The sequence below is a fragment of the Sorex araneus genome, chromosome 4 (genome assembly GCF_027595985.1).
Source record: "Sorex araneus isolate mSorAra2 chromosome 4, mSorAra2.pri, whole genome shotgun sequence".
Lineage (NCBI taxonomy): Eukaryota > Metazoa > Chordata > Mammalia > Eulipotyphla > Soricidae > Sorex > Sorex araneus.
The window spans coordinates 53,331,718-53,359,224 of NC_073305.1; the positions used below are offsets into that span (position 1 = coordinate 53,331,718).

The following is a 27,507-nucleotide window of genomic DNA, read 5'->3' on the forward strand; positions in this document are numbered from 1 at the left end:
TATAAAATTTAGGTCAGAACCATTGTTACTATCAAAATGCTCATATTGATCTATATTAACTTGGCTCCTGAGTTTTTCTCAGGGAATATAGAACTCACTTGAAAAATATCTTCTTTAGCATTGAGAATTATGCTAAGAACTATATTGTCAAAAATACAAAAATAACATGTTATAGGACTAAATGTATCTCAGTATGATATTTATTAATTGTGGTAGTACAAAGCAAGTAAATTTGTTAGACAATATCACAAAGAACATGTCAATTTTAACAGAACAGTTTTGATAGCATAAAAAAAACCACCTTTTTCCTTTACCTTTCGTTATATCCTTTAGATCGGTACTGAATTTTTCACTGTTAGAGATTAGCACACGAGAATTTCATTTATATTTAAGATCTCCGGTCTCCTGTAGCGACCATTCCATTAATAGCTTTACTATAAATACTTGGTCATAAGACAGTCTGGCACATTCTCTTTATTTTTTACACGTGGTTTAGCTCTGGAAACATGATCCTTTTCTTCACTTTGTTATTCATTAAATATAACATATTAAGTAATTTATTCCTCTAATAAGATACTTTTGGCCAGAGAAAATAAAATTATTATCTGAAGACATGTACATATAGTCACTGTAAACAAGAATTAATTTTCCACCTGTGACGTCATTTCACCCTGACCAAAATGTCAAAATTGACTATACCAATGATACTCATTCATTGAGCCTATATTTTGGGGGGGCTTATAAAGCTGCAGTCTAGAGTGTGCTGGAATTCCCAAGGGAAGAATTATATCCACATAAAATGAAAAAAAATTAAAAAAAATTTTTATTAGTGAATCACTATGAGGTACTCTTATATACTTATAAACGTTCGTGTTTGCATTTCAGTCATACAAGGATTGGTTACCCATCCCCCCACCAGTGCCCATTCTCCACCACCAATGATCTCAGTATTCCTCCCATCCCCCAGCCCCCTCCCTCTCCCCACCTGGCCTCTGTGGTAGGGCATTCCCTTTTGTTCTCTCTCTCCTTTTGGGTATTGTGGTTTGTAATAGATGTATTGAGTGGCCTTCATGTTCGGTCTATAGTCTATTTCAGCAGCTCCCAACCCGAGCAGGTCCATAAAATGAGAAAATTTTGATCAAAGTTTTTTACTGAAATGCTTTGAATTTTTGTGTCCTAATATTATAAGTAAATACCAAGTCATCAAAATACTGACTTAAAAATAACCAAGAGCAGAGATATAGCCCAGCAGGAATATGTAAGTCCTTGGGTTATACACTGGCTCCGCAAAAATAAACACCCAAAATTGAATAAAAAACATTAAAAAAAACCAACCCCAAGCCAACCAAGAGATCACTTGGCATTTCCTATTAATCTGAAGCAAATACCTTGAGGCATTTGGGTATGTGAGATTGTCCTCCAGCTTCCTTACTACCTTTGTATGTCAAGTTGACTGCTTCTAGCAGTTTTATTTCCCTGTCATAGGGAAAATATTTTGAAAACAATATTTCAAAATGAATTTATAGCCTTGTTTATAGGAAGTGGAGCTAAAGTTTTGTGTAGGACAGTTTTCCTTTTTTTTTTTTTTTTTTGCAGTGCTTTGGATTAAACCCAGGTCTTATGCATAGAAGGCAGGCACTTTACCTCTAAGTTAGAGTCCTAGCCCAGAATTAATATTTTTTCAAAAACAATTAATACTTTAAGAGTACAAAATAATAAGTTTGATTCTGAGACCATTTTTTAAACTGAGAATAAAAGATTCTCCTTTATTGGATAACATTGGGTTGTCCTTGCTCCTCCCTCAGGGAGCTTAAGGTTTATTGAACTACTCTCACAACGGTGCAACTGAGGCACACTGAGTTCCACCAGGCACTAATAATCCTATATTGTTTTTCTCTTTCCTTTATGTCATTTGCATGGTTTATTTAGCAACCCTTTTGTATAGACATAGGAAGACAGTTGATGCTATGCTACGAAACATGGGAGTTAATTGACTCCAAAATAATATTTATGCCTGAACACATCCAAAACAACAAAAACAATAGCTGTTGGAGAGGATGTGGAGAGAAAGGGTGCCTTCTACACTGCTGGTGGGAATGCCATCTGGTTCAGCCCCTTTGGAAAACAATATGGATGCTTCTCAAAAAATTAGAAATTGAGCTCCCATTTGATCTAGCAATACCACTTCTGGGAATATACCCCGGAGAAGCAAAAAGGTATAGTCGAAATGGCATCTGCACTTATATGTTCATCGCAGCACTGTTCACAATAGCCAGAATCTGGGAAAAGCCTGAGTGCCGGAGAACAGATGACTGGTTAAAGAAACTTTGGTACATCTATACAATGGAATACTATGCAGCTGTTAGGAAAGATGAAGTCATGAACTTTGCATACAGTGGATCAACATGGAAAGTATCATGTTAAGTGAAATGAGTCAGAAAGAGAGGGATGTACATAGAAAGATTGCACTCATCTGTGGAATATAAAATAACAGAGTAGGGGACTAACACCCAAGAATAGTAGTATATAATAACAGGAGGTTGGCTCCATGGCTTGGAAGCTGGCTTCACATGCTATGGGAAAGGCAGCCCAGATAGAGAAGTGTAAAGTAAAATGTGATTGGAGAGCCCGCGCGGGAAGGGAGATGCGTGCTGAAAGTAGACTAGAGTCTGAACATGATGGCCACTCAATACCCCTATTGCAAACCACAACACTCAAAAAGAGAGAGAGAACAAAATGAAATGCCCTGCCACAGAGGCGGTGTGGGGTGGGGAAGATGAGATTGGGAGGTGGGACGGATACTGGGTTCTTGGTGGTGGAGAATGGCCACTGGTGGAGGGATGGGCTCATGAACACTGTATGAGGGAAACACAAGCACTAAAATGTGAATCTGTAACTGTACCCTCACGGTGACTCACTAATTAAAAAATAAAAATAAAAAATTTTAAAATATTTACACCTGGGCATCCATTATTACTTGACTCAAGCCTCAGTTGCCCTTAGCTCCCAGCACCCCAGAAGCAGGGTCCTGATGAAGGGACTGGATGGACCCAGGGCAAGCTGTGAGCTACCCTGGCATCAAAATGGGCCAGGCCAAGCACCATAATACTTAACTATAAGTTAAGAGCATGGTCATGAACAAATTCTGTCCATGACCCAAAAAGAAGTAACTGAATAAGGACCCTGCTGGGATTAGGAAAGACTAACCTGGCCTTAGGGCTGTGGTCTGAAATATATAGCAAGATGTCCCCAGGAAGAGACAAACTTTAAGCTCAATATATCTCTTACTGGAGTGATAGCACAGCGGGTAGGGCCTTTGCCTTGCACGTGGCCGACCAGGGTTCGATTCCTCTGCCCCTCTTGGAGAGCCCAGCAAGCTACTGAGAGTATCCTGCCTGCACAGCAGAGCCTGGCAAGCTACCAGTGGCGTATTTGATATACCAAAAACAGTAACAACAATTCTCACAACAGAGACATTACTGGTGCCCACTCAAGCAAACCGATGAACAACGGGACAACAGTGCTACAGTGCAGTGCTACTCTGTTCACACAAAATGACATTGCTAGAAATATGATAAGAAGTTAATTTACTATGACTGTTTAAATGGATTACTAGCCGAGGAAAGGAGAAAGCAATATACCCTGGATGGAATCCCGCCTTTGAGCAGATCTCCTGGTAATCTGGAGTGCTAAATCCTCAGATGAGATTTTTATCCTTGAGTTAATCTGAAGGAGAAGCTTTACATCTCTTTGTTGTTATGAAATATCAACCCCACCTTTGTATTCTTACCTTTCATGATTTTTATATAACTATGCTAAAAGGGTAAGAGGGAACTAGACTCTGGAACTAGATCTGAGAAGGAAATGCTGAGAAGGAGGTGAGAAGGAGAAAGTGAAGACTGGACATTGAGGGAAAGAGATGAGGACGAGACTCTGGAACAGGAGTAGATCAAGAGATGCTGAGAAGGAGATGTGAAAGACATTGAAGACTAGATGTTGGGAACAAGAATGTCGGGACTAGACGCTGAAGACTAGGTGCTGAAGACTAGACGCTGAAGACTAGATGCTGAGGGCTAGACGTTGAGGACGAGAAAGTTGATAACGAGACTTTGAAGAATGAGAACTGAGACTTTGGGACTTTGAGATCTATGAGGCTTAGAACGAGAACCAGATGACGATGATGACTGGAAGCAGAGGACTTTGAGGTCTACGAGGAGACTAGGATGATGGAACTCTGATGACTGGGACTACGACCAAAACAACGACTACAGATGTTCTATAAAGGGAGAGATCCCACTACGCTGGGAGGAGAGAGTAATAAATGGACTGCCAACCTGGCTCCTGTTCCTTTGTCTGTCCTTTGCCTGTTGCCCGGCCTGGGGAGGCGGCTCTTGGCCACCCAATGCTTGAGTCCTGCTTGTCTTGTGCATTGTCCCATTGTACTCATTCTTTTTTATTGAAAACTTACAGTCCTTACTTACAAATTATTTATATACTTGAAATGTTAATGTATAATCACTTCAGATAATTGAATGAAGAGTAAACTATTCCTGAAACCAATGAAATGCCATAGCCCTTCAAAAACTCTCTGGTAGTGGTTAAATTTTATTCAATATCTCCAAATCTGATTTTCATATATGTATTAAACAAGCAAGGGAACTAAACAAAGGTTTAAAATATTTTTATAAGTGTCAAAAAATTTCCTTTCACATTGACAAAATGTGATATCAAAGATTTATCTAGGATTAGATGGTATTGAGGCTAAGAGCTTGCCCTACATGAAGCCAACCTCGTTTGAGCTCCAGCACTGCATATGGTCCTCAAAGCACCACCAGGAATGATCCCTGAGTACAGAACCAAGAGTAGTCATGAGCACCACCAGGAGTGTTCCCAAAACAGAAACACACACAAAAAAAAGAAGAAAAGGGAAAATAAGTTTATTTAGAGGGTTCTTCTAATAAGAGTGATAGCATCAGAGAAGAGAATAATACAAAGACTATTCACATATACCATTTAGAAGAATAACACCAAGTAAATGTTAAATCAATATAATATTTTGGAAGAGAAAATTAAATATATTTCAAGATTGAAAAAATTACATCTATTATTTCAAAAACTTCACTTCTAAGAGAAGTGGAAATAGACCTAAGGTATAATAGACCAGACATGGCAAGATTTATGTAAAGAATGATAATCCAATGTTTTTTGAAAACGGTGAAACACAGAACACAATACCCAATAATACTAAGAATAAAATATCCAACACGTTAATTAACTTTAATATTGTGGCTGTTGTTATCAAAATATATTTGTATTACTAAGTTTTAGAAAAAATATTTCAAAATAAATTTATAGCCCAGTTTGTATAAAATATCTTATGTGCATTTGTACTTCTAGAAGATCATATTCTAACTTTTAGTGCATTTAAATTGTTGATGCAAACAAAAGTGTTTTAGAATTTAAACTATTAAAAACAAAAAATAATGACATCAAGATAAAGTTTTTAAGTATATATATTTTGAAGTGAAGATCACTTTCCCACTTAGATTTTTCTTTTTTAGAATTTTTCCAATTTAGTCATCCAACTGACAAAGCAGAGCAACTCCACGCTTGATCCAGTGTTGAGTGGGCAAGTTTGTTTTCAGCAGCATGGCAATGACAAAGTTGGTAGAATGTCCTGTAGTGGAAAGGGTTCCTTTACGTTCACTTGTCTTGTAGAGAGGACAGACATAAGCATTTGTCTTCACAACATTAGTCTTTTTAACTTGGAAAAAAAAAGAAATACATTCATTGGATAAGGAAAAATAGCCACTGATATCAAAAGAATTTCTATTAATTAATATTATAGTAAAATGACCAGTATAAAGTGTCAAATCATATTTAAAGATTTAAAATTATTAATGTTTATTGTTATTCATAATTGTGCTTCTGAAACAAGTGATTTTATGTGATCCAGAGGATCAGAATTCCTAGGTATAGAAGAAGGGGTTACTTTTAAAGTCCTGATCACTTACTGAACATGAAAGTATGCTGGATTACTTGGGAGAGGAGGAATAAAGGAAGGAGAAAATAGGGAAGACGGAATGAAACAGGGACTAAGGACCAAGGATGTGACTCAAAGGTGAGAGCACATGTCTGGTATGTGCAAGGAATTGAGTTTGATCTCTTGTACCACACGGTTTCTACAGCCAGGCAGGAGATAGCTCTCATGGCCCCCAAGCATCTTCTGGCTGAGCACGTGATCACAGGGTCTAACCACTGAACCGCTGGGCCCACACTTCCTATAAAATTCTTAAAAAGTCAGATAGAAGATACTAAAATTCTTCTAAACTGGATAAATATAAATATATTTATAAAAAGATAAATATAAATCTACAGTCTTTATAGTTGTAACTGAATGATATTAATAATGAAGTAACTTAATGGACTTAGTTGAAATTGTGGATGACTTACACATGCTTTTGTTTATAGCTCTTTGAGAATAAAAATAGGCAGACATGGAGTCGGGAAGACAGTACAATCGTCAGGGATATCGATCTGGGTAGCAAATTGCTGGACCCCAGTTTGGATCCCAGAAACACAAAGTCTTCACACTGACACTATGCCACAAGGTGTAGTCCTGGAGGTCCGCTGAACACCACTGGGCCAAGCAGGCCTTAGCATTGAACCATTAAGATAGGTTGGCTGAGAAGCAATGGGAGTGGCCCTGGGACCCCTGGACACTCCTTGGGAGGCCTACCCCTCGCCCCCATTTAGAAAGTCTATAGCAAAAGAAATAATCCCATTTCTTTAGACCTTTGGGAAAATGAGGGAAGCAGCAATCAATTAGTTTGCCAACAGCAGTAAAGCTGATTTCTGCTCTATTGCATCACACATGCACTGGGGGCATCTGGCTGGCTCTTAGCCTTAGCGGGGTCTTGGAGTCAGAAAACTCTGTTTGTGGGCTGAAGTTGCCTAGATAATTTGTGTTCCTGAGAGGTGTGCAAAGGCACTTCAGAAAAAAATAATTACTGATGGGAGACTTTGACTGTACAAGCATAAGTCTGGGGTAGGCAAAGAAAATGTTATGGTCTTCGCAGCACTGTTTACAATAGCCAGAATCTGGAAAAAACCCGAGTGCCCTAGAACAGATGACTGCTTGAAGAAACTCTGGTACATCTATACAATGGAATACTATGCAGCTGTTAGAAAGAATGAGGTCATGACGTTTGCATATAAGTGGATCAGCATGGAAAGTATTATGCTAAGTGAAATGAGTCAGAAAGAGAGAGACAGACATAGGAAGATTGCACTCATCTGTGGACTATAGAATAACAGACTATAAGACTAACACCCAAGAATAGTAGAAATAAGTACCAGGAGGTTGTCTCCATGGCTTAGAGGCTGGTCTCTCATTCTGGGCAACTCAGAGAAGGGAACACCAAGTAAAATGTGATTGGAGGTCATGTGGGGGAAAGATGATGCAGGCCCAATATAGACTAGAGACTGAACACAATGGCCACTCAACACCTTTATTGCAAACCACAACACCTAATCAGAAAGAGAGAACAAAAGGGAACACCCTGCCATAGTGGCAGTGTGGGGTGGGGGGAGACAGGACTGGGGAGGGGGGGAGGGATGTTGGGTTTACTTTTGGTAGAGAATGGGCACTGGTGAAGGGATGGGTTATCAAACTTTGTAAGGGAGAAACATGAGCACAAAAATGTATAAATCTGTAACTGTACCCTCACATTGACTCACTAATTAAAAATGAACTATTAAAATAAAATAAAATAAAATAAGAAAAAAAAATAAAATAAATTAAAAAAAAGTATAGTGGGGTATAGATTTAAGACTGGTTCTGGAGACCTATGGGTTTTGTGGACACACTTTGCTTCTATATGGTAGATGATTTGGAATAAATTATTTAAGCTCTTAAAAAGAAAGAAAATGTTATGGTCTTTGTAATAAAACCAAAAAAAGACAATGATATTGTAAAATTATAAATGCAGAGCCAGAGTGGTAGTATAGCAGATAGGGCACTTCCCTTACATGAATGGATCACTGCGACCACATAGGGTTCCCCAGAACCAATTTGGGGCTCACTCCTGAGCACAGCACCAGGAGTAGCTCCTCAGACTGCCAGGTGTGGCATAAAACTTCCCTCCACAAATATATATAAATGTAACATAAGAAAGAGGAACAATATATTTCCTATCTGAGCCTTGAATACCATTATAAAAAGAAACTGAATAAAATTCTAATAGCTTGGAGCAGTTATTTATTTATTTTTGGCAGAGGATGGGCCACACATGGCAGTACTCAGGGCTTACTCTTAGCAGTGCTCCGGGAAGCTTGTGCATGCTGGATATTTAACCAGGGTTAACCTGATGCAAGGGAAGAGCCTTATCCCACCCTCCCACCCCACACCTTGCACTATCTCTTCAGTCCTGGAGCAGAGTTAATTAGAACATTTAAAAGCTGCTTGTCATTAATTACTTCCGTAGAATACTAAGAAATTTTGTTAGAAGTATATTTACTTGGCTTTATCCATATAATGGGCATCAAGTCAAACAGAAGTTTGGGATGTTGTTCTGAAAGCAATCCACTGTGAAAAGAAAAATCGGACAGAGAATTTATTAAAAATGACATGAAATTTGCTTTCTAGAAATTTTAGATAGTAAATTTATTATATTTATTTATTATATTTATTTTTATTATTTATTTATTATTATAAATAAATTATTATTATTTTTTGCTCTACTGCTCACTTTTTAAAAATTGAATCACTATAAGATAGAGCATTGCAAAACTGTTCATGGTTGCATTTCAGTCATACAATGTTCCAACTCCCATCCCTCCACCAGTATAATGATATTGAGGACTAGAGATGTGTTGTAAAAGAAATATAAAACAATTAAGCAAGAGATGAAGAATTAAGAAAAAATTATGAAAAGTGGCAAGGAGAAATAATTTCTGCCATTTTATTTATTTATCTTTATTGGTTTGGTTTTTGGGTCACACCTGGCTATTATCAGGGCTTACTCCTGGATCTGTGCTCAGGGATCACTCCTGGTGGGGTTGGGGGACCATATGGGGTGCCAGGGAGTGAATCTGTGTAGGCTGCATGCAAGCCAAATGCCCCACCTATTGTACTATTGCTCTGACCCCAGTTTCTGGCACCATCCACGACCTTCACAATCATTTGTTCTCATTGAGGCTTATTTCACATATGAAAAGTGGAGCTGAGTAAGGTTGAATACTTTTCTCAGAGAAATATAGCTCTTAAATATTAGCTTTGGGATTCAAACAGATATATCTATCCAGAAAACCTGGTATCTATCCCCTATGCTGCATGGTTTGTGTGTAAGAGGGGGGGAGAAAGAAAAGGTCAGGGGGGGGAAGCTTACAGGGCCAAGAGCAGTGAGTAGGGTGCTTTTATTGCACACTGGCAACCTAGTTTGATCCCCCAGCACTCTACACGGTCTCCTTAAGACACACCAGGAGTGATCCTTGAGCTCAGAGCCAGAAGGTGCCATCAGGTGTACCCCCCAAAAAGAAAAAGTAAGTTAAGATAAATGTCAGTAGACAAGAGAGAAGAGGGAGGGGTTGATGGAGAGAGAGACAGAGACAGAGACAGAGAGAGAGACAGAGACAGACAGAGAGAGAGAGAGAGAGAGAGAGAGGTGTGTGGGGGGGGAATCATGTGCATTCTGCAGCATAGGGGACCAGACAGTGCAGGGAATCTAACTCAGGGCCTCTGCATGCCAAGAGCGCACTCCAGCTCTGAGAGCTTTTCCCCCCAAAACAGAGTTTCAAGGCAATAACTTTCCTCTTTTAATCACACCTACATATTTTTAAAAAAGAATAGCATTACTTGTCTTTTAGTCTGAAAATCTTGTACTAAATCTAAAGATTTATGTACAATGGAATCAAAATAACAATACCAAATAAAAAAAGACAAAGTAAAAAATATAAGAAAAACTTTTTCACTTGCCAGTAGAAATAAGGAGTTTGCTAAATTGTAAATAGTGGAAAGGGAGATGCTTTGAGTCTGGAGAGATAACTCAGAGGCCTGGCGTTCACACCTTGCTTGTATAAAGCCTAAAGTGTGATCCCTGACATCTCCCCCACACCTACCTCTCACACTCCGGCATCACCAGGTCTAATAGCCCTGAGAGCCCCGAACATTAAACTGTCAGGCCTGCTTGGCTGAGTATTAGTGGAAGCGGCCATATGGGTCCTATGAATATTGAATTATTTCAAGTCCTTTTTCTATTCATAAGACCATTGAATATTAGCAAGTTTCACTGTATCACTGTCACTGTATCACTGTCATCCTGTTGCTCATCGATTTGCTCAAGTGGACACTAGTAACATCTCCATTGTGAGACTTGTTGTTACTGTTTTTTGGCATATCAAATACACCACGGGTAGCTTATCAGGCTCTGCCGTGCAGGCTGGATACTCTCGGTGGCTTGCCAGGCTCTCCAAAAGAGACGGAGGAATCAAAACCAGCCACGTGCAAGGCAAACGCCCTGCCCGTTGTGCTATTGCTCCTCTAGAATATGTTTATTAATTGTCTCTGTCTGAGAAATAATTTATAGTAAGAACCCTGGTATTATTTATTACTTGCAGAATCCCCTAGAAGAGGCTGTTCTGTTTGGGGAATGGGGAAAACATCTTTCTTACTTATGGTTCAACCACAAGTGACAGCTGAAGTTACTGACCTTGCTTTGTCCCAGCGTGCTCCATCAAGATATAGTCCATTGATATAAACACCATCTTCAGGTGCGGTATCAGAGGTATAAGTAGGAATAACCTGCAGATAGAGGCACACATTAAGAATGATATTTTCTCTCGACAATTATGTCTTGTAAAGAAAATATTTGCTGAATACTCATAATATATTTAGGAAAACTACTGTATAAAAGCTTAAGTATAAAAATTTTCAGGAAAATGTAAAAGAGTGCTTTGAAAATGTTTTATCATATTTTAGCACCTTATGTTAATTTTTTGACTTTGGTTTCTGAACTACACCTGGAGATACGAGTGTTTACTCCTGACTCTGCTCAAGTATCACTCCTGATGGTGCTTGGGGACCATGGAGGGTGCCTGGTCAACCACATGCAAGGCAAGCACTTTACACATTATACTCTCTCCAGTACCTCGTGTTAATTTTTGCTGATATAGAAAACCAACACTGGATTATTTGAATTGAATATTAAGATAAATGAGCCTTCGGACAGGTACAATAAAACAGAGGGCAGGGTGTTTGCCTTGTATACAGATGAACCGGTTCGATCCCTGGCACTATAAATAGTGCACCAAGCCCTGCTAAGAGTGATTCCTGAGAGCAGAGCCAGGAGTAAACCCTGAGCACAACCACCAGTTGTGGTCCCCAAACAAAAACAAACAAACAAGCAAAGATATATGCATTTCAATCAAAGAATTAGCAAGAGAATTCCTTCCTTCATGAAACACAGTGGAACTAGTTAATTTATTTATAATTGGCTAGAAAAATATTAATTTTGAATATCTTCCTTGCAAAAACACATGATTGCAATGTAAGGAGTTACTGTACCTCAAATTCATACCCCAGTAAATCAATAGGGATGGTGTATTTCCTCGCAAAATTCTGCATCGCTCCTGTTAAAAAGGCTTGGGTGAAAAAGAAACCCGAGAGCCAAAACACATTAGGTTTTCCTGAATCATACCAGCTCTATAAAGAAAAAAACAATATGCATTATATTCACTTGTCAATTTAGAATGTTTCATTTGACATTCACTATCAGATCCAGTGCCAGACTAAATTGAGACTATAGCCAGAAAAAAGCTTTAAAATGTTTTTTTGCTGTTGTTGTTTTGGGGGCCACACTCAGTAATGCTTTGGGGGGGTACTCCCAGTTCAGGGCTCAAAAGTCACACCTGAGTCAATGCTCAGAGACCATGTGGTGTCAGGGTTTCCACAAAAAAGCAGGTGCTCCAGGTAATTGGAGTGATATTATAGTAGGTAGGGTACTTGCCTTGCACACAGCCTACCTGGGTGGAATCCCTACACCACATATAATCCCCCTGAACCCAGAGCCAGGAGCAAGTCCTGAGTACCACTGGGTCTGGCTTCAAAGGGGGGGAAAAAGTATGTGCAACCCTTTAAACCGATTCCCAGCCCTATTTACTTTTTTTTTAATTACAAGAAGAAGAAAAGGAAAATATAGAAAACTCCAAACAATTCATTTGCTTAATTTGTTAACGCTTAAGGGCCATGATAAGGGAAATCCAAGAGATCCCAAGAAAGGCTGAAAAACTTAGCAGATTTTGTAAGGGTAAGAGGACAATGGGGAAGAAGCATTCAGAAAAAACTTTATAGTACAGGATGATTAAAAGTACTAATCAGGGGCTGGAGTGATAGCACAGCAGATAGGGTGTTTTGCCTTACACATGGCCAACCCAGATTTGATTCCCAGCATCCCATATTGTTCCCTGAGCACCTCCAGGAGTAATTCTTTTTTTTTTTTTTACTTTTTGGGTCACACCTGGCGATGCACAGGGGTTACTCCTGGCTCTGCACTCAGGAATTACCCCTGGCCGTGCTCAGGGGACCATATGGGATGCTGGGATTTGAACCCGGGTCGGCCGCGTGCAAGGCAAATGCCCTACCTGCTGTGCTATCTCTCCAGCCCCTCCAGGAGTAATTCTTGAGTGCATGAGCCAGAAGTAATCCCCATGCATCGCTGGGTGTGACCCAAAAAGCAAAAAACAAGTATTCAAACAATGAATCCAGGAAAAATTCAAAATTCAGTTAGTAGAAAGTTTGATGAAAATTTTATATTAAGCACAACAAAAGATCTTGGAGACTATTTAATCTGGCACCAGACCTGGATCCCGTTAGGAGATCAAGATACTAATTCTCAAGGCCTTTCAAGCAGAACAGCAGACAGTTAAATGAGCAATCCAACCAAAGTTTCAAAAGGTTTGGAAAATGAACTCACATCTCAAGAAAAATAAGGTAATGGCAAGGGAAGGGTGGAATTTACTGTATATGTCAGATGCCTTTGATAAGGAAAAGAAAGAGGATGGCATGTAAAGGAGGAAGTCAAATGCAAGTTATAGTCACAGCCAGGAATCATAAGGAAGATTGTGCCTTTCCTATGTTTGCCTGAATAGCATTTACATGTGTGCCTCAGAGTCTGTGGGATTTTAAAAGAATCATCTTTTAGATAATGCTTAATATTGGTAAATATTGGTAAATCCAATTCTTTTTGTGCAGATCCAACTCCTCTTGTGATTTACCCAGAGTATTATAATCACAACATTATATTCTGGTCTCACAAATATAGAACCTCCAAAACTATAAATGTCCCATATTAGTTGACTTCAGGGAAAGTAAAATTTAATTTTCTAATCAATACTTTGAAATGAGCATAATTTTTTATATCTAAAATTTTATTAGATTTTCATGAAATTATAAATTCTGTTCTATCCAACCCAGGTACACTGAAGTAAACACAATTTTTTAATATTTCATCAGTCCAACAAGATATATATTATAATATATAAAAGATAATATATGAGATCTTTTACCTGTAAAAAGTCCAGCCGTGCGAGTAAATCTATTACATAACTTCCTAGGGGCTTAAGACTTGGGTATGATCTTTTGGCCCAAATTTCTGGAACCTTTCCAATAAGCAAGCTGCTAGAAAGTGCCTCCAATGTAGAATCCATTACAACAATACCCTTAATAGCTTTCTCTAGGTCCCGTAGAGTGTTACGTATAGTTTTAATTAAGCTGAAATGAAAGAAATTATCACCCACATATGTATAAATATCAAATCAATATGGTTTTTCCATTAAATAGCAAAAATTTCATTTATAATTTTTAAGAAAGTATTCCCTAAATGTGGCCGCTAAGTAAAATTAAGTAATTTTAGTTGAGATAACCTAATAAACTTTTTTCATTTTAATCATTACACACATATTTTAAAAAACAGAAATTAGTACAATACAAATTAATACAAACACAAATAAGTCTCACAATCAAGAGACGTTACTGGTGCCCGTTCGAACAAATCGATGAGCAATGGGATGACACTGACAGTGACAGCACATAAAATCATTGCTTGTTGGATGTTATTATTTAGTAATAACCTTATTTAAGCAGCAAAAGAGTTAAACTAAAACATTAGGCAAATGATGCGGGTGACACAGAAAATCAGAAAAATGTATAAAGGTATATGTGAGGTAACAAATTTTTAAAAGAAAGGAGTGTGGAGGGAAGTTGACACTGGTGGTAGGACTGGTACCTAGAACATAATTTGCCTAAAGCACAACTATAAATAACTTTGCAAATCATGCTGTCTTAGTACAAATATGAAAACTTAAAAAAGTAAGTTTATGTGGGAATGGAGTGATAGTATAGTGGGTAAGCACTTGACTTACATGCGGCCAACCCCGGTTTGATCCTTGGCACTATATAAGGTCCCTCGAGCCCCACCAGGAGTGATCTCTGAACTCAGAGCCAAGAATAAGTCCTGAACACAGCTGGGTGTAACCTCCACCCTCCTTAACACCCCCTGCCCTCACCCCTCCACAAAACCAAAGTCATCCTCTTTTTATGTATGCCTTTTAATAATGTGTTAGGCTAGACAACAGTCCTTAAATTTTTAATTCATACATGTCTTTTATAAAATAATTTGTTTTACTTTTTTATTGAATCACTGTAAGATAGGCCCCTACAAAGCTGTTCATGATTAGATTTCAGTCATACAGTATTCCAACACCCATTCCTCCACCACTGTACCTGTCCCAGCACCAGTGTCCCCAGGGTTCCTCCCGTTCTCCCCCACTCGCCACCCCCTGCCTCTTTATTTTTGACTGTAGCCTTCCGAATCCCTGAATATAGCTCCTTACTTGTTAAATCTTTCCATTTCTTGTACTAAGACGGTATTCATGCTCTCATCATATCTCACAGGATACTTCACTAGTGCTTGTTCAATGTCAAAATTATTTGGTAGCTAAGAAGATAGATTTTTCAGATTGCAGATTAATCTCAGAATGAATAATTCATTCCCTATAATATCACTAATATTATGCAGTCACTATGTGCCTGGTATAATGCTAACTGCTTTCTATACATTACTCTTAGGCAGACATATTTTACAGTTGATGTAATTTAATAACAGAGTATTTAAGTAACAGCCCAGGAACACACATTCAAAAAGAAGCTTTTTTTTTTTCCAAAAGAAGTTTGTTTAAATCCACTGGTCTCTAAAACTAAGACCTGTGTTTTTACTACAAGACACAGCACTTTGTAAACGAAAACATTTCTGAAAATTCGTGTAATTTCTTTTGTAAATTAAATTACTTTTTATCAATTAAAGTGGTCTACTTTTTATAACTGTTTTTATTTATTCTTGTTAACTAGGTTTTCTGGTTTGTTTTTTGTTTAGCAGTCTTATCCAGTGGTGCTCATGGTTTACTCCTGGCTCTGTACTCAGGGGTCACTCTTGGCGGGAATTGGGGAGACCATATAGGGTGCTGGGGATCACACCCAGGTTAGCCACCTGCAAGGCCATCTCTACCTGCTGTACTATCGGTCCTCATACAAGGTTTCTTGTTTGTTTGTTTGCAGTTCCAGGGATTCAGTCCAGGGCAATGCACACGGAAAATCCAGTCCAAACTTCATGGCTCTTTGGCATGTCTACAACAAATGATTCTTAAATGCTATTTCTTCCTGCTAGGGATCTTGTAAGAGCCACCATTCTGCAGACAAACTGAAAAAAGCAGCAGCGTTCCAGGCAATGCTGCTTGGTTCTTCTGTAGTGGCTGCAGCCCAGGTGAGGGAATCTGCTCTCATTCTAGAGTGGTGCCTGGCAAAGCTTTCGGCTGGGAGAGCAGAGGAGGGTAGCTGGCCCTGGCCTTCCAAGGCAGATACCCAGGGAGCCATACTCTGCTCAGTGAAAGATTAAAATATGAGGGTGAAGGTCCTTAAGGGTAATGTGAAGATCTGTGCTTAGTGTTATACAATCTTTCTAAAGTTCCCTTAGTAGCTCTTAAGTCAAAGAGTCACAGATTGCCGGTGAACTACCAAATGAAACATATGGCACAGATTCACTCTCAGAAGGAACCAACCCTGCTGACACTTTGATCTTGTAGTTCTGACTGCCAGAACATGAGACAAGAAGTTTCTGTTTGTCAATATAAAGTAAACTTGTTTGTGCCTGCAAAGGGACATTGGTGGAAGGAACGTCACACTGATGGTGGGATTGGTGTTGGAAGATTTAATGCCCGAAACAACTGCATTACAAACAACTTGGTAAATCAAAGTGTTATAATTAAAATATTTTTAAAGGGAAGTTTCTGAGCCAGAGCAACAGTACAGCAGGTAGGGGCCTTGCATATGGTGGTGGACCCTGGTTTGGTCCTGGGCATCCCTTATGGTTCTCTGAGTGTAGCAGGAGTGATTGATCCCTGAGCATCCCCGGGTGTGGCACAAAACAAACAAAAGTTTGTTTGTTTTTCAGTAAAGTTCCTTTAGTAGTTCTTTAGTTGAATTTAAGGGGGGATGGGAGGGCGGGGAGCTTTACTTTACCTGGTAGAGCAGAGTATATTGGGCTGTATTATAGGGGTGGGCGTGGAGGTGAGAGGAAAACTGTTGCAGTTTATTTAAAGTTGATCTGACCTTCCTGAACCTCCTGATTCTTAGAGATATAGATTATAAAACATTTACTCCAACCAGTAAATCCAAATCATTTCCTTCACTTAAAAGAGATAGATTCAGGGACCAGAGCAATAGTACAGTGCTCTTGTCCAAGACAGATTTAGATTTGATCCCTGGCATCCCATATGGTCCCCTGAGCACTCTCAGGAGTAATTCCTGAGAGCCAGGAGTAATGCCTGAGAATAGCCAGGGTGTAGTCCAGAAAGAAAACCCCCAAATACCAAACAACCCCCTCTCTAAAAGAGAAGCTTCATTGTTTAGAATGGAAATAAATCATAAATGCTCCATTACTTATCCATGGTTATAGTTACTAAGAACTTACTATTGCCAGGCAATATGTGAATAAAAAGACCTATTATCACCACTTTACAGATTTGGAAACCAATGATCTGAAAGCAAAGCATTTCACACTTACTGTCATAGTGTTGCTAAGTGGTGTTTTCATACTCATTCATTTATATTATAAAAAATATATTTTGAGATAAACATTACCTTAAGGAGAATATTTTGGGAAAATTCAAATAAAATTTGATCAGTACTTCCGGAGGCTCCTGTCTGTTTGGAGCCTCCCTGGGTGAGGAGTAAGGACTCAAAGAGAATTTTTGTCTGTTGAAGATCTTTGGAGATATCAACATTTTCATGTAATCCAAATATCTCGGGTTCTTGAGTAATGGGAAGTTTCTATCAAAAAGTAAAGTAAGCAAATGTTACATTTTCACTCGATACATAAATTTTTAAGGTAGACAAATGCTGATCAAAAATTAAAAAGCAACTAAACATTAACAAAATTAAACAACATGAGGGCCAGTGACGTAGCTCAGTTGCACAGCACTTGCCTAGAATGTTTGAGACCCTGAGTTTAATACCAGCACAAACCCCGGGTGCTCCTCCTTCCCCCCCACCCCCGCCCCACACACACCAGAGAAGTAAAACAATTACAGAAATAGAAGATAGAGAGAAGGTTGACTAAACAAACAAACAAACAAACTTGTCTAACTCATTTCATTATAAGGAAACATTTTGCTCTTTAGTTTTAGGTAACAAATTACACTTAAAATTTAATCCTATCTTCAGTGACATCAGTTACCTTAATGAATTCAATGTACTCCTCATAGGTGTTTTGGGGAGGTGCAAAATAATTTCCACTTGGAGAAAACTTATAATGAGGGTTTTCAATTATTTGTGGATTATAAAAGTCAGCCAGCATTGTTAAGAGAAGACGTCTGTCCCAATCATCTGTTACTCTTCCTCCATAATTACATTCCCCAGTCAAGTAAGAGATAGCTTCAAATGGAATTTTATCATATTCATTTATAAATAACTAAAACAAAGGTAAAAATAAGAAAAACTTAGACTTTCACTTCAGTTACATTTAAGATGGCATTAGATGATTTTTAAAAATTCACAGAGATTTTCTTTTTTTAAATTGGATCACCATGAGACACAGTTACAAAGTTGTTCATGATTGGGTTATAGTCATACAAAGTTCCAACACCCATCCCTCCACGTGTATACATTTCCTATACCAATGTCCTCAATTTCCCTCCCCAGTCTGCCTCCTCTCTCCTCTCCTCTTCCTCTTCCTCTTCCTCTTCCTCTTCCTCTTCCTCTCCCTCCCTCCCTCCCTCCCTCCCTCCCTCTCTCCCTTCCTCCCTCCCTCCCTCCATCTCTCTCTCTCTCCTACTCTTTCCTCCCCCCTTCCTTGTCCCCACTCTCCCACTCTCCTTTCAGGCATTATGTTCTTCAATACAGATACTGAGAGGTTCTCCTGTTTGTTTGTTCCTTTGCCTATTTTCACCATGCTTAGAAAGCTGGTCTGCACAAGTCCCTGGAAGCCTTTACCTGTTTTTAGCATGTAGTCCTTATCCAGAGTGATAATTTCAAATTATCATTGCTATAGTGGTCCCCCCTTTATCCCAACTGCCATCTCCCCCTTGCACTTGAGGCAAGCTTCCTACCATGGACCAATCCTCCTGACCTTTATTTTAATGGCCTTGGGTATTAATCTCATACTGTTTTTTTTTATTTATTTTTTTACTTGGATTTCATATTTTATTCTATTATTTTTTTAATTAATTCACCATGAGGTACAGTAACAAAAATTTCATGTTTGAACTCCGATCATCTGGTCAGCAAACACTCATCCCTTCACCAGTGTACGTTTTCCACCACCAAAATCCCCAGTGTCTCCGCCCCCCCTTCCACACCTCCCCATGCCTGTGTGGCAGACAATTTGCAAAATACTCTTTCTCTACTTTAGTTCTCTTTGATATTTTGAGACCAGTCCTACCATCTCTCATACCTGCCAAAAATGCAATGCTAGGCAATGTGTTTTGTATTGCTTGTTATGGTGTTATGGATATAATATAATGTCGCGTGGCCAAAAGAGCTGCCTCGTGCTCTAGGAATTCTAAGATTTTAATAATTAGGGCCTGAAGAAATCGCTGCAGCAAGTCGCTCAGGTCCAAGATTCATTTGTGTGTCCCTATATTTTTTTTATGTCCCACAAATGAGTGCAATCATTCTATGTCCCTCTCCTTGACTCATTTCACTCAGCATGATACTCTCCATGTCCATCTACTTATAAACTAATCTAATTACTCCATTTTTCCTAGTGGCTGTGTAGTATTCCATTGTATAGATGTGCCATTATTTCTTCATCCAGTTATCTCTTCTTGGGCACTTGGGTTTTTTCCAGATGCTGGCTATTTGTGAATAGTGCTGCAATGAATATGTAAGTGCAGATTTTTTCTTCTGCATTGTGTTTTTGAACCCTTGGGTTATATTCCCAGGAGTGGTATTGCTAGGTAATATGGAAGCTCAATTTTTTTGAGGAATGCCCAAAAAAAGGCATATTATTTTCCAAACAGGCTGGATCAGTCTGCATTTCCACGAATGAATGAGAGTTCTTGCATCCACAACAGCATTGGTTGTTCTTGTTCTTTTGGATGCGAACCAGTCTCTGTGGTGTGAGGCGATATCTCATTGTTGTCTTGATTTGTATCTCTCTGATGATAGTGATGTAGAGCATTTTTTCATGTATTTTTTTTGCCATTTGTATTTATTCTTTGAGGAAGTTTGAAGTTAGGAAAGGTCATGCCTCCCATCTTCTCTTTCCAGTGGACTGCTTTCGATATTCATGGGGTTTATTATTCCATTTGAATTTCAGCAGTGTTTGATCTAGTTCTTTGAAATATGTTGTGGGTATCCTTATAGGGACTGCACTGAATCTGCATAAAACTTTGGGGAGTATTGCCATTTTGACAATGTTCATCCTCCCTATCCGTAAACAGGGGATGTGTCTTCATTTCCATGTGTCCTCTTTTATTTCTTGAAGTAGCGTTTTGTAGTTTTCTTTGTATAGGTTTTTCACCCCTTTAGTTAAACTGTTTCCGAAGTACTTGATTTCTGAGGCACAACTGTGAACAGGATTGTTTTTAAATATCTCTTTCTTTTCATTCATTATTTATATGTAGGAAAGCCATAGACTTGTGGGTACTAATTTTGCAACCTGCCACTTTACTATACAGCTTAATTTTTCTAGGAGGTTTTTGGTAGACTGGTTAGAATTTTCTAAGTAAAGTATCATGTCATCTACAAATAGTGATAGCTTGACTTCTTCCTTTCTTATCTGGATGCCCTTGATATCCTTTCTTATCTAACTGGTATCACTTGTATCACTTGTAGTCCCGTTGATCTTTGATTTGCTCGAGCGGGTGCCAGTAACATCTCTATTTGTCCCTGTTGCGAGCTAGTGTAGCCCAATGATACCTGCTCGCTCCAGGAACAGAAAGAGCCTCAAATCGTTCATTCAGAGATTTGACAAAGAAATCTGACCGTCTAGTTGGAGGGCGGCCACGAGGTCTTCTGATGTCCCGTGGAATCCAGTCTGTAACAGCTCTAGTCCAATGGTCGTCTCCGAATCGCATTAGATGACCGGCCCATTTGATTTTGGATGCCTTGGTAAACTAGACAGCATCCCTGATTTTTGACCGTCAACGGAGGTCAGAACTCTGGATTCCTTCTCTCACTTGAGTGAGACATGATATTCCCAGCATAGCTCTTTTGATTCCTCTTTGGGATACCCTAATAGCATTCTCATCCTGCTTGCGTAGGGCCCAGGTCTCTGAGGCATATGTTAGTGCAGGAAGAATGGTGAGAGCAGAGCATCTAACTGGTATGGCAAGTATTTTCAATAGTATATTTACGGCCGGAGAATGCTCCGGACCCGAATCGGGGCCAGCAACACCGGGGATCCGGACGGAGGAGGTGCAGCCACCACACCTTCTCCAGATGGAGCCCTGGCGACACTGAGCAGCAACTAACACATCTCTGGGATGAGGGACTGGGACATATCTGAACCACGCGGCCGCTAAGGCGGCCGTGCGACCTTTTCTAAAAACTGCAAACATACAATCCTTTAATGGAAAACTAATTATCAAATGCTTCCTTAGTAGGGCTGTCTTTTTTTGGGGGGAAACTCCCACAACAATAGTGAGTTTTGTGTTGAAATATGGAACGTAATTAAGGTAAAGAGAAAATGAAGTGAAATTCATCAGTTATACAGTTGGGGGTGGGGGGCGGGGGCGGGGGGTATACTGGGGATTTTAGTGGTGGAATATGGGCACTGGTAAAGGGATGGTGTTTGAATATTGTATAACTGAGACATAAACCTGAGAATTTTGTAACTTTCCACATGGTGATCAAATAAAAATTTAAAAAAATAAATTAAAAAAATAGTATATTTAATAAAAGTGGCAAGAGTGGGCAACTTTGTCTTGTGCCTGATTTTAAAGGGAAGGCTTTTAGTTTTTCCCCTTTGAGTATGGCATTAGATGAATTTTTAAAATTTATTTGCTTATTTTGGGGCAACATGGAGCTTGCTCTGGGATTAATCTTGGTTCTGCACTCAGGAATCACTCTTCGTGGAGCTCAGAAGGCGACATGGGAGATCAGAAATTGAACCAGCAAACCAGGGTCCGCTACCCTACCCGCTGTACCATCTTTCCAGCCCCTCATTTAAGATGGCATTAAATATCAAACATCCATATGCACAGAGGTAATGTTGAAAGAACTATTGTATTTTGGGTAACTGGGATTGTTAGTGTTTCATTTTAAAGCTGACGGGAGTCTGTGTGGCAGCTCTGAGAGCTGTAATGTCTAATACTCAACCAGGGTAGAGGAACCAGTTACTACTAATGGTGTGATTCTGGATATGACCCTGAGTGCAATGGCTGCCTGACTCTGTGACCTACACAATATTCATTCAACAAATTCCTTTTCTACTAAAAATGAAAGCCTATTTACAGTTTATTTTTCATGTTAAGGCTAAATTGTAGTTTCCACTGAGTAGAGAATAGTGACCTATATTAAGTCAGTATGAGGAGAGCTTTGCAAAAAGACAAGAGTCCTTGAAGATCACATTTTTGTTTTACAAAACCAACTCCAGAGCTTTTCCATTTTCTATGCCTACCTCAAATATGTGTGTATGTTTGTGTGTGTGTGTGTGTGTGTGTGTTTAAATCAGTTTGAAACAGGTTTTCTGTTACTTGTTGTTGGGAGAATTGATTAGGTAAATTGAAGCAAAGGTACTAGGGTCTGATACACAATGATCCTTCATCAATGTTAGTCCCTTTCTAATTTTACCTGTAGTTGTCGAATACTGATGCGTAAGTCTGACTCATTAAATCCGTATGGAATATTCCAACCAAGAGGACCAAATTTTTTTCTCTCTTGTACTAGAGCATGAAAAAAACAAACTCCAAACAGCAACTTCTCCCATGCCTTGGATATAAAAGTCATACAAGAAAAATTTCTGATTAAGTCTTTATTAGTGGACATAAGGAAATTGATTACATTTTTACATGAGATTCTATAATCAAATCTTTACAAATTTCTAATTTAAAGTTATATGATATCTGAAATAAAACTTACTATAAAAGTATTAATTATAATTGAGTCCAAGGGTAGATAAATGCAATTATTATTAAATGTTATTAAATATAATAATTCTATCATTACCAGATTGTTTGTTTATACTAATTTTGTATTATTTGTAGATAATTATAACATTAATGCTAAAATGTTATCCTATACACTCCCTGGTACATACTTGAGACAACAAGTGCACAAGAATAATGAATTATTATGAAATGAATAAAGAGAAATACTAGTTGCTGACTGTGTGACTTCTCAACTGAGGAACCATTTTATTTTCTATTTGTTTGCTTTATTTTAGGGTTTTGTTTGTTTGGGGGATATATCCATACTTCTGTGTTCAGGGCTTTCTCTTGGCTCTGCACTCAGGGATCATTCCTGCTGGGGCTTGGGGAGTCATATGGAGTGTTGGGGATCAAACCCAGCTTAACCTCATGCAAGGCAAGCATCCTTGCTGTACTATCACCCTGGCTCTGTTTATTTTGTTTTGAGACAACACCTGAGAATGCTCAAAGATCACTCCTGGCAGTGCTGGGGGGACCATGTGTGTTGCTAGAGGTCAAGCAGGATGGGTTGCGTGTAAGAACAAGTGTCTTAACTCCTGTAATATCTCTTTGGCCCTTATGTTCTATTTCTAAATTGCTTTTACTTAACTTTTCCCTTCACATTTGTTGTTTTTGTTATAATTATTACAATTACATGCATTTAGTTGCAATCTTTTAACTGTGGCACTCCACACATTTGGTTGTGAGACATCAGAGGTCACATGGTTTGTAATAATGCTGAGAATTCTAAACTGGAATCCTAAACTGTGCTACTTGGATTACAGCTGCTATGTGGTCTGCTGCCAGGGATCAAACCCATAGTCTTGTACTTATAAGGCTAGCACTTTGGCCAGTGAGCTATCATATGTAGGGCCCCTTGAGATAATTTTTAAAACCATTGTTTGAAAAATGTTTACTCTTTTTATTTTTTCACTTTTTTGTTTATATTGTTTACTTTTTCCATGGAACTTTCATGTGTGCAACATGTATCTCATATTGGACTCTTTTTAAGCTTATATTGGTATTTTAGAGGATGGTCACACGTCTCTTAGATGGTTCCCCAAGGTAAAATACCCAGCATGTATTTTAAGATGACCCTACATGTAGTAAAAATCCACTCAGCACTTTTTGTGATGTAACAGTTGAAATTATTTCCAAAAGGTTAAAATTTAACTACATGCTGGTTTTACTCAATGACTATACTTTTTTTTTTTTTGCTTTTTGGGTCACACCTGGCAATGCACAGGGGTTACTCCTGGCTCTTCACTCAGGAATTACTCCTGGCGGTGCTCAGGGGGCCATATGGGATGCTGGGAATCGAACCTGGGTTGGCCACGTGCAAGCAAATGCCCTACCCGCTGTGCTATTGCTCCAGCCCTCAATGACTATACTTTTAAGATGTATATAAATGAAAGCACAACTTATATATATACTGGATGAATGTGGTGGTGAAACATTTAACAAGGCTAAATATGGTAATGAGAGTAAGAACTCTCATTATTATGAGAATAATAATAAATTTTTCCATTTATTTTTCACACTCATGAGTTTTGCAAAAGAGGTAATAATTCCTTGACCTTTGGGGACCATACTTATAGGCAAGGAAGGTGTCTGTGATATGAGAAAAAAGTTAGGGAGTAAAAGCAGAAAGATCCATATTTGAAATGCGATGTTGTCAGAGTGAGTTGAAACCCTCAAAGAACTGCTGGGCATTGCTCACCTCCACCATGGGTAGTCCCAGCCCAGGCCAGATATGACTGTAACACCTTGTGTTGGCCTTAAGAAGTCCTGGGGGCTGGAGCGATAGCACAGCGGGTGGACGTTTGCCTTGCATGGGGCAGACTGGGGTTCAATTCCCAGCATCCCATGCCAGGAGTAATTCCTGGGTGCAGAACCAGGAGTAACCCCTGTGCATCGCTGGGTGTGACCCAAAAAGGGAAAAAAAAAAGTCCTGGGACGCAACTGCTTGCAATATCCAATACAGAATACTGTGAAACAATCGTTTAGCAGAAACCTGTCCAGTGGGGAGTGGAATGGGGATGAGTCCCTTTAGGTGACTAGACTTTCACCTGCTGGGATGGAACTAGGACTGTAATCCTACTGGGTGTGGTTCACATTGATAAGGGCCACTTCCTGCTGGAGCCTGGACTCGGGACTGCAGCCCGATGCTGTGCTGCTGAGGCCCAAGTCTGTTTTCAGTCTAGTAAGCCCTGGTGTAAGCTGATGTCTTGTAAGTCTTTTGCACTTGGCCCCCTCTTGAGAAATAGTTGGTGTTTTGGATCAGACATCCAACTTGGGGTCCTTTTTCTCTCTCAGACTCTGCTTCTCCCCTTCCCTAGCAGGTGTTCTGGGAATCCTCGTAGTTACGCCTTCTACAATTTGAGCATTCCTAAAGTGATGTTTGTTTGTTTGTTTGTTTGTTTGTTTTCAGTGAATTCTCTCAGTGAGAATCCGCATGTGATGCTGTGCTCTGTTTGGCTGGTGTGTGTTTGTTTTTAGTTTTTGTGTTGCATCACAGAAATGTTCCTTTTTGGTCATCTTAGCCCCACTATCTAAAACATGATGTTTTTTTTTTTTATTTTGAATCATACCCAGTGATGCTCAGGGCTTACTCCTGCTCTGTACTAAGGAATTACTCCTGGTGGTGCTCATGGGACCATATGGGATGCCAGGGATCAAACCTGGGTCGGCTGCATGCAAGGCAAATGCTCTACCTGCTGTACTATCGCTTCAGCCCCAAACATGTTTTCTTAAATAATGTTTTTTCTGAAGGCAGGATTTTTTTTTAAGATGGCTTCCCTCTCCCTCCCGACCCCAACCCCCACAGCTGGCTTCTAAATTTTTTCCATAGTACATTTTGTGACTAACCCAAGGAGGGCAGCAGGAAGTTGCCTTTTCAACCTAAGGATGATATCACTGAGTTACCATCAATAGGTTTGCCTTTAGTTCATCTTCTAGGATTCAGTGTTGAATTATATTGACTCATGCTAATTCCTAACAAGTCATATGAAGATTTTCAAAGTCTTGTCCCAATATTTTTTATTCTTATTTCTTACCAGTTTTACCAAAACAAGCTGCCATTTGTTTTCCACAGCCTTGTTATAATTCCGTGTCCTTAGATATACTTCTTGTGACTGCTTCAAATGTCGCTTTTTTTTCATGAAACATTTTTTGACTTGAGCAAATAGAGTTAACTGGTCACACACAAGTGAAAATAAGCAAATCTAACAAATTCTACCTCTAAAGCTTCTGAGTCAAATAGTCTTCATAAATTGCTTGATTTACTAAAGCCTTTTTGAAAACGAACTTGTGAGAGGCCGAAGAGATAGCTCGATAAGAGTGTATACAATGCATTCAAGAGGGCAGGATTAAATCCCTAGCACCTCATGACCCCCAAGCACAACATGGAGAAAGAAACCCATAGGATAAACAACCCATGAGCACTGAGCAAAGAGTAGCTCCTGAACACTGCTGGGCATGGCCCAAACAAACAAACAAAAAAGCGCCGAGGATGTGATCCTAGAGGAATAGAGAAATGGCTTCCATGTACCTGTCTCACAAGTCAAGATCTCTAATGTCTCTCAAGCACTGCCTGCAAACTTCTATTTGAATCAGACAATTCTGCTATCAGTGATCCGTGACATTGCAAATGATTTCTGGTTGCATCACAGGCAGGTGTATGTAAGCATTACAAAGGGGTGAGATCCCTGGCGAGTACCGCAACTAAAAAGCATGTGCATGAGCCATGGACAGGAAGTGCAACTATCCTAGTGAGCAATAATGAGCAGTGACCCCTGACAAGCATTGCAATCATTACTTCTTGTGTACCTGAACAAGTGACTCCCAGTGAGCATGTGTGCAAGTAGCACAGCTAATGGAGTACAAACATCAGTGAGCACCACCACCTGAAGTAGACTGCAGCCTCATACCTGAACCCCCCCCCCAAACACACACACAAAAGCAAGCACCACAATTAAATATACGAGCAACACAGCCTGGTGTGTGGTTTGTGTGTGTGTGTGTATAAGAAAAACATATAGACACATGGACCAGTTATCACAATATTAAGAGCAACAACGACAAGAGGGGGAAGGGGGAAATTTTTTTTTTTTTTGCTTTTTTGGGTCACACCCGGCGATGCACAGGGGTTACTCCTGGCTCTGCACTCAGGAATTACTCCTGGTGGTGCTCCGGGGACCATTGGGATTCGAACCCTGGTCGGCTGCGTGCAAGGCAAACGCCCTACCCACTGTGCTATCACTCCAGCCCCAGGGGGGAATTTTTAAAAATTCAAGCTGGCAGAGGTGAAAGCTCTGAATTTAATTCCTGCATTGCATGAGGTCTCCTGCCCCCGCCATCAACTGCTGTTTCTGACCCTGATGCCCTTATCCTTAGCACTTCTAGGTGGATCCTCTGTTAAAATAACAACAAAACCAAGAGTATGCTGATTTACACTAATATTCAGGGATTGTAGTAAATCTTGTCAATTTTAACTACTGGGACCCTGCTGTTTTAAAAATAAATGCTTGTTTCTTTTCTTTCTTCCTTCCTTTGTTCTTCAATAGTCCCTAATATAATCATGTCAGTGGTTCCAACCTAGTTAATTTTAATATTCGTATATTTTTGTTCAGTGTTTATTTATACCAGTTCTTGAATTCCAATTCAGACGTAATGAATCAGAATTTCCAGGAGTGGGGCACTGCCAACTTTATCAAGCTCTGGGGATTATGGTTGAACTTTCTTTGCTGAGGTTTCCCTTGACTAGAATGTAAATTGCATGTTTAGAGATATAAACCACATTTTCTAACTTAGTCTATAACAGTAATT

General features: G+C 39.3%; 1 protein-coding gene across 1 annotated transcript in view; it reads right to left on the reverse strand.

Moving 5' to 3' along the window:
- Positions 1 to 5,396: 5,396 nt before the first annotated feature.
- The window catches only part of DNAH12 (dynein axonemal heavy chain 12), a 260,066-nt gene continuing 237,955 nt past the window's right edge, over positions 5,397 to 27,507 (reverse strand). Inside the window, 9 exon segments of the mRNA XM_055135991.1 lie at positions 5,397 to 5,764; positions 8,520 to 8,587; positions 10,710 to 10,801; positions 11,564 to 11,701; positions 13,564 to 13,768; positions 14,890 to 14,993; positions 17,192 to 17,380; positions 17,787 to 18,020; positions 22,346 to 22,483. Of these exon segments, the coding sequence (XP_054991966.1) occupies positions 5,574 to 5,764; positions 8,520 to 8,587; positions 10,710 to 10,801; positions 11,564 to 11,701; positions 13,564 to 13,768; positions 14,890 to 14,993; positions 17,192 to 17,380; positions 17,787 to 18,020; positions 22,346 to 22,483 (1,359 nt within the window). The 3' untranslated portion in view covers positions 5,397 to 5,573.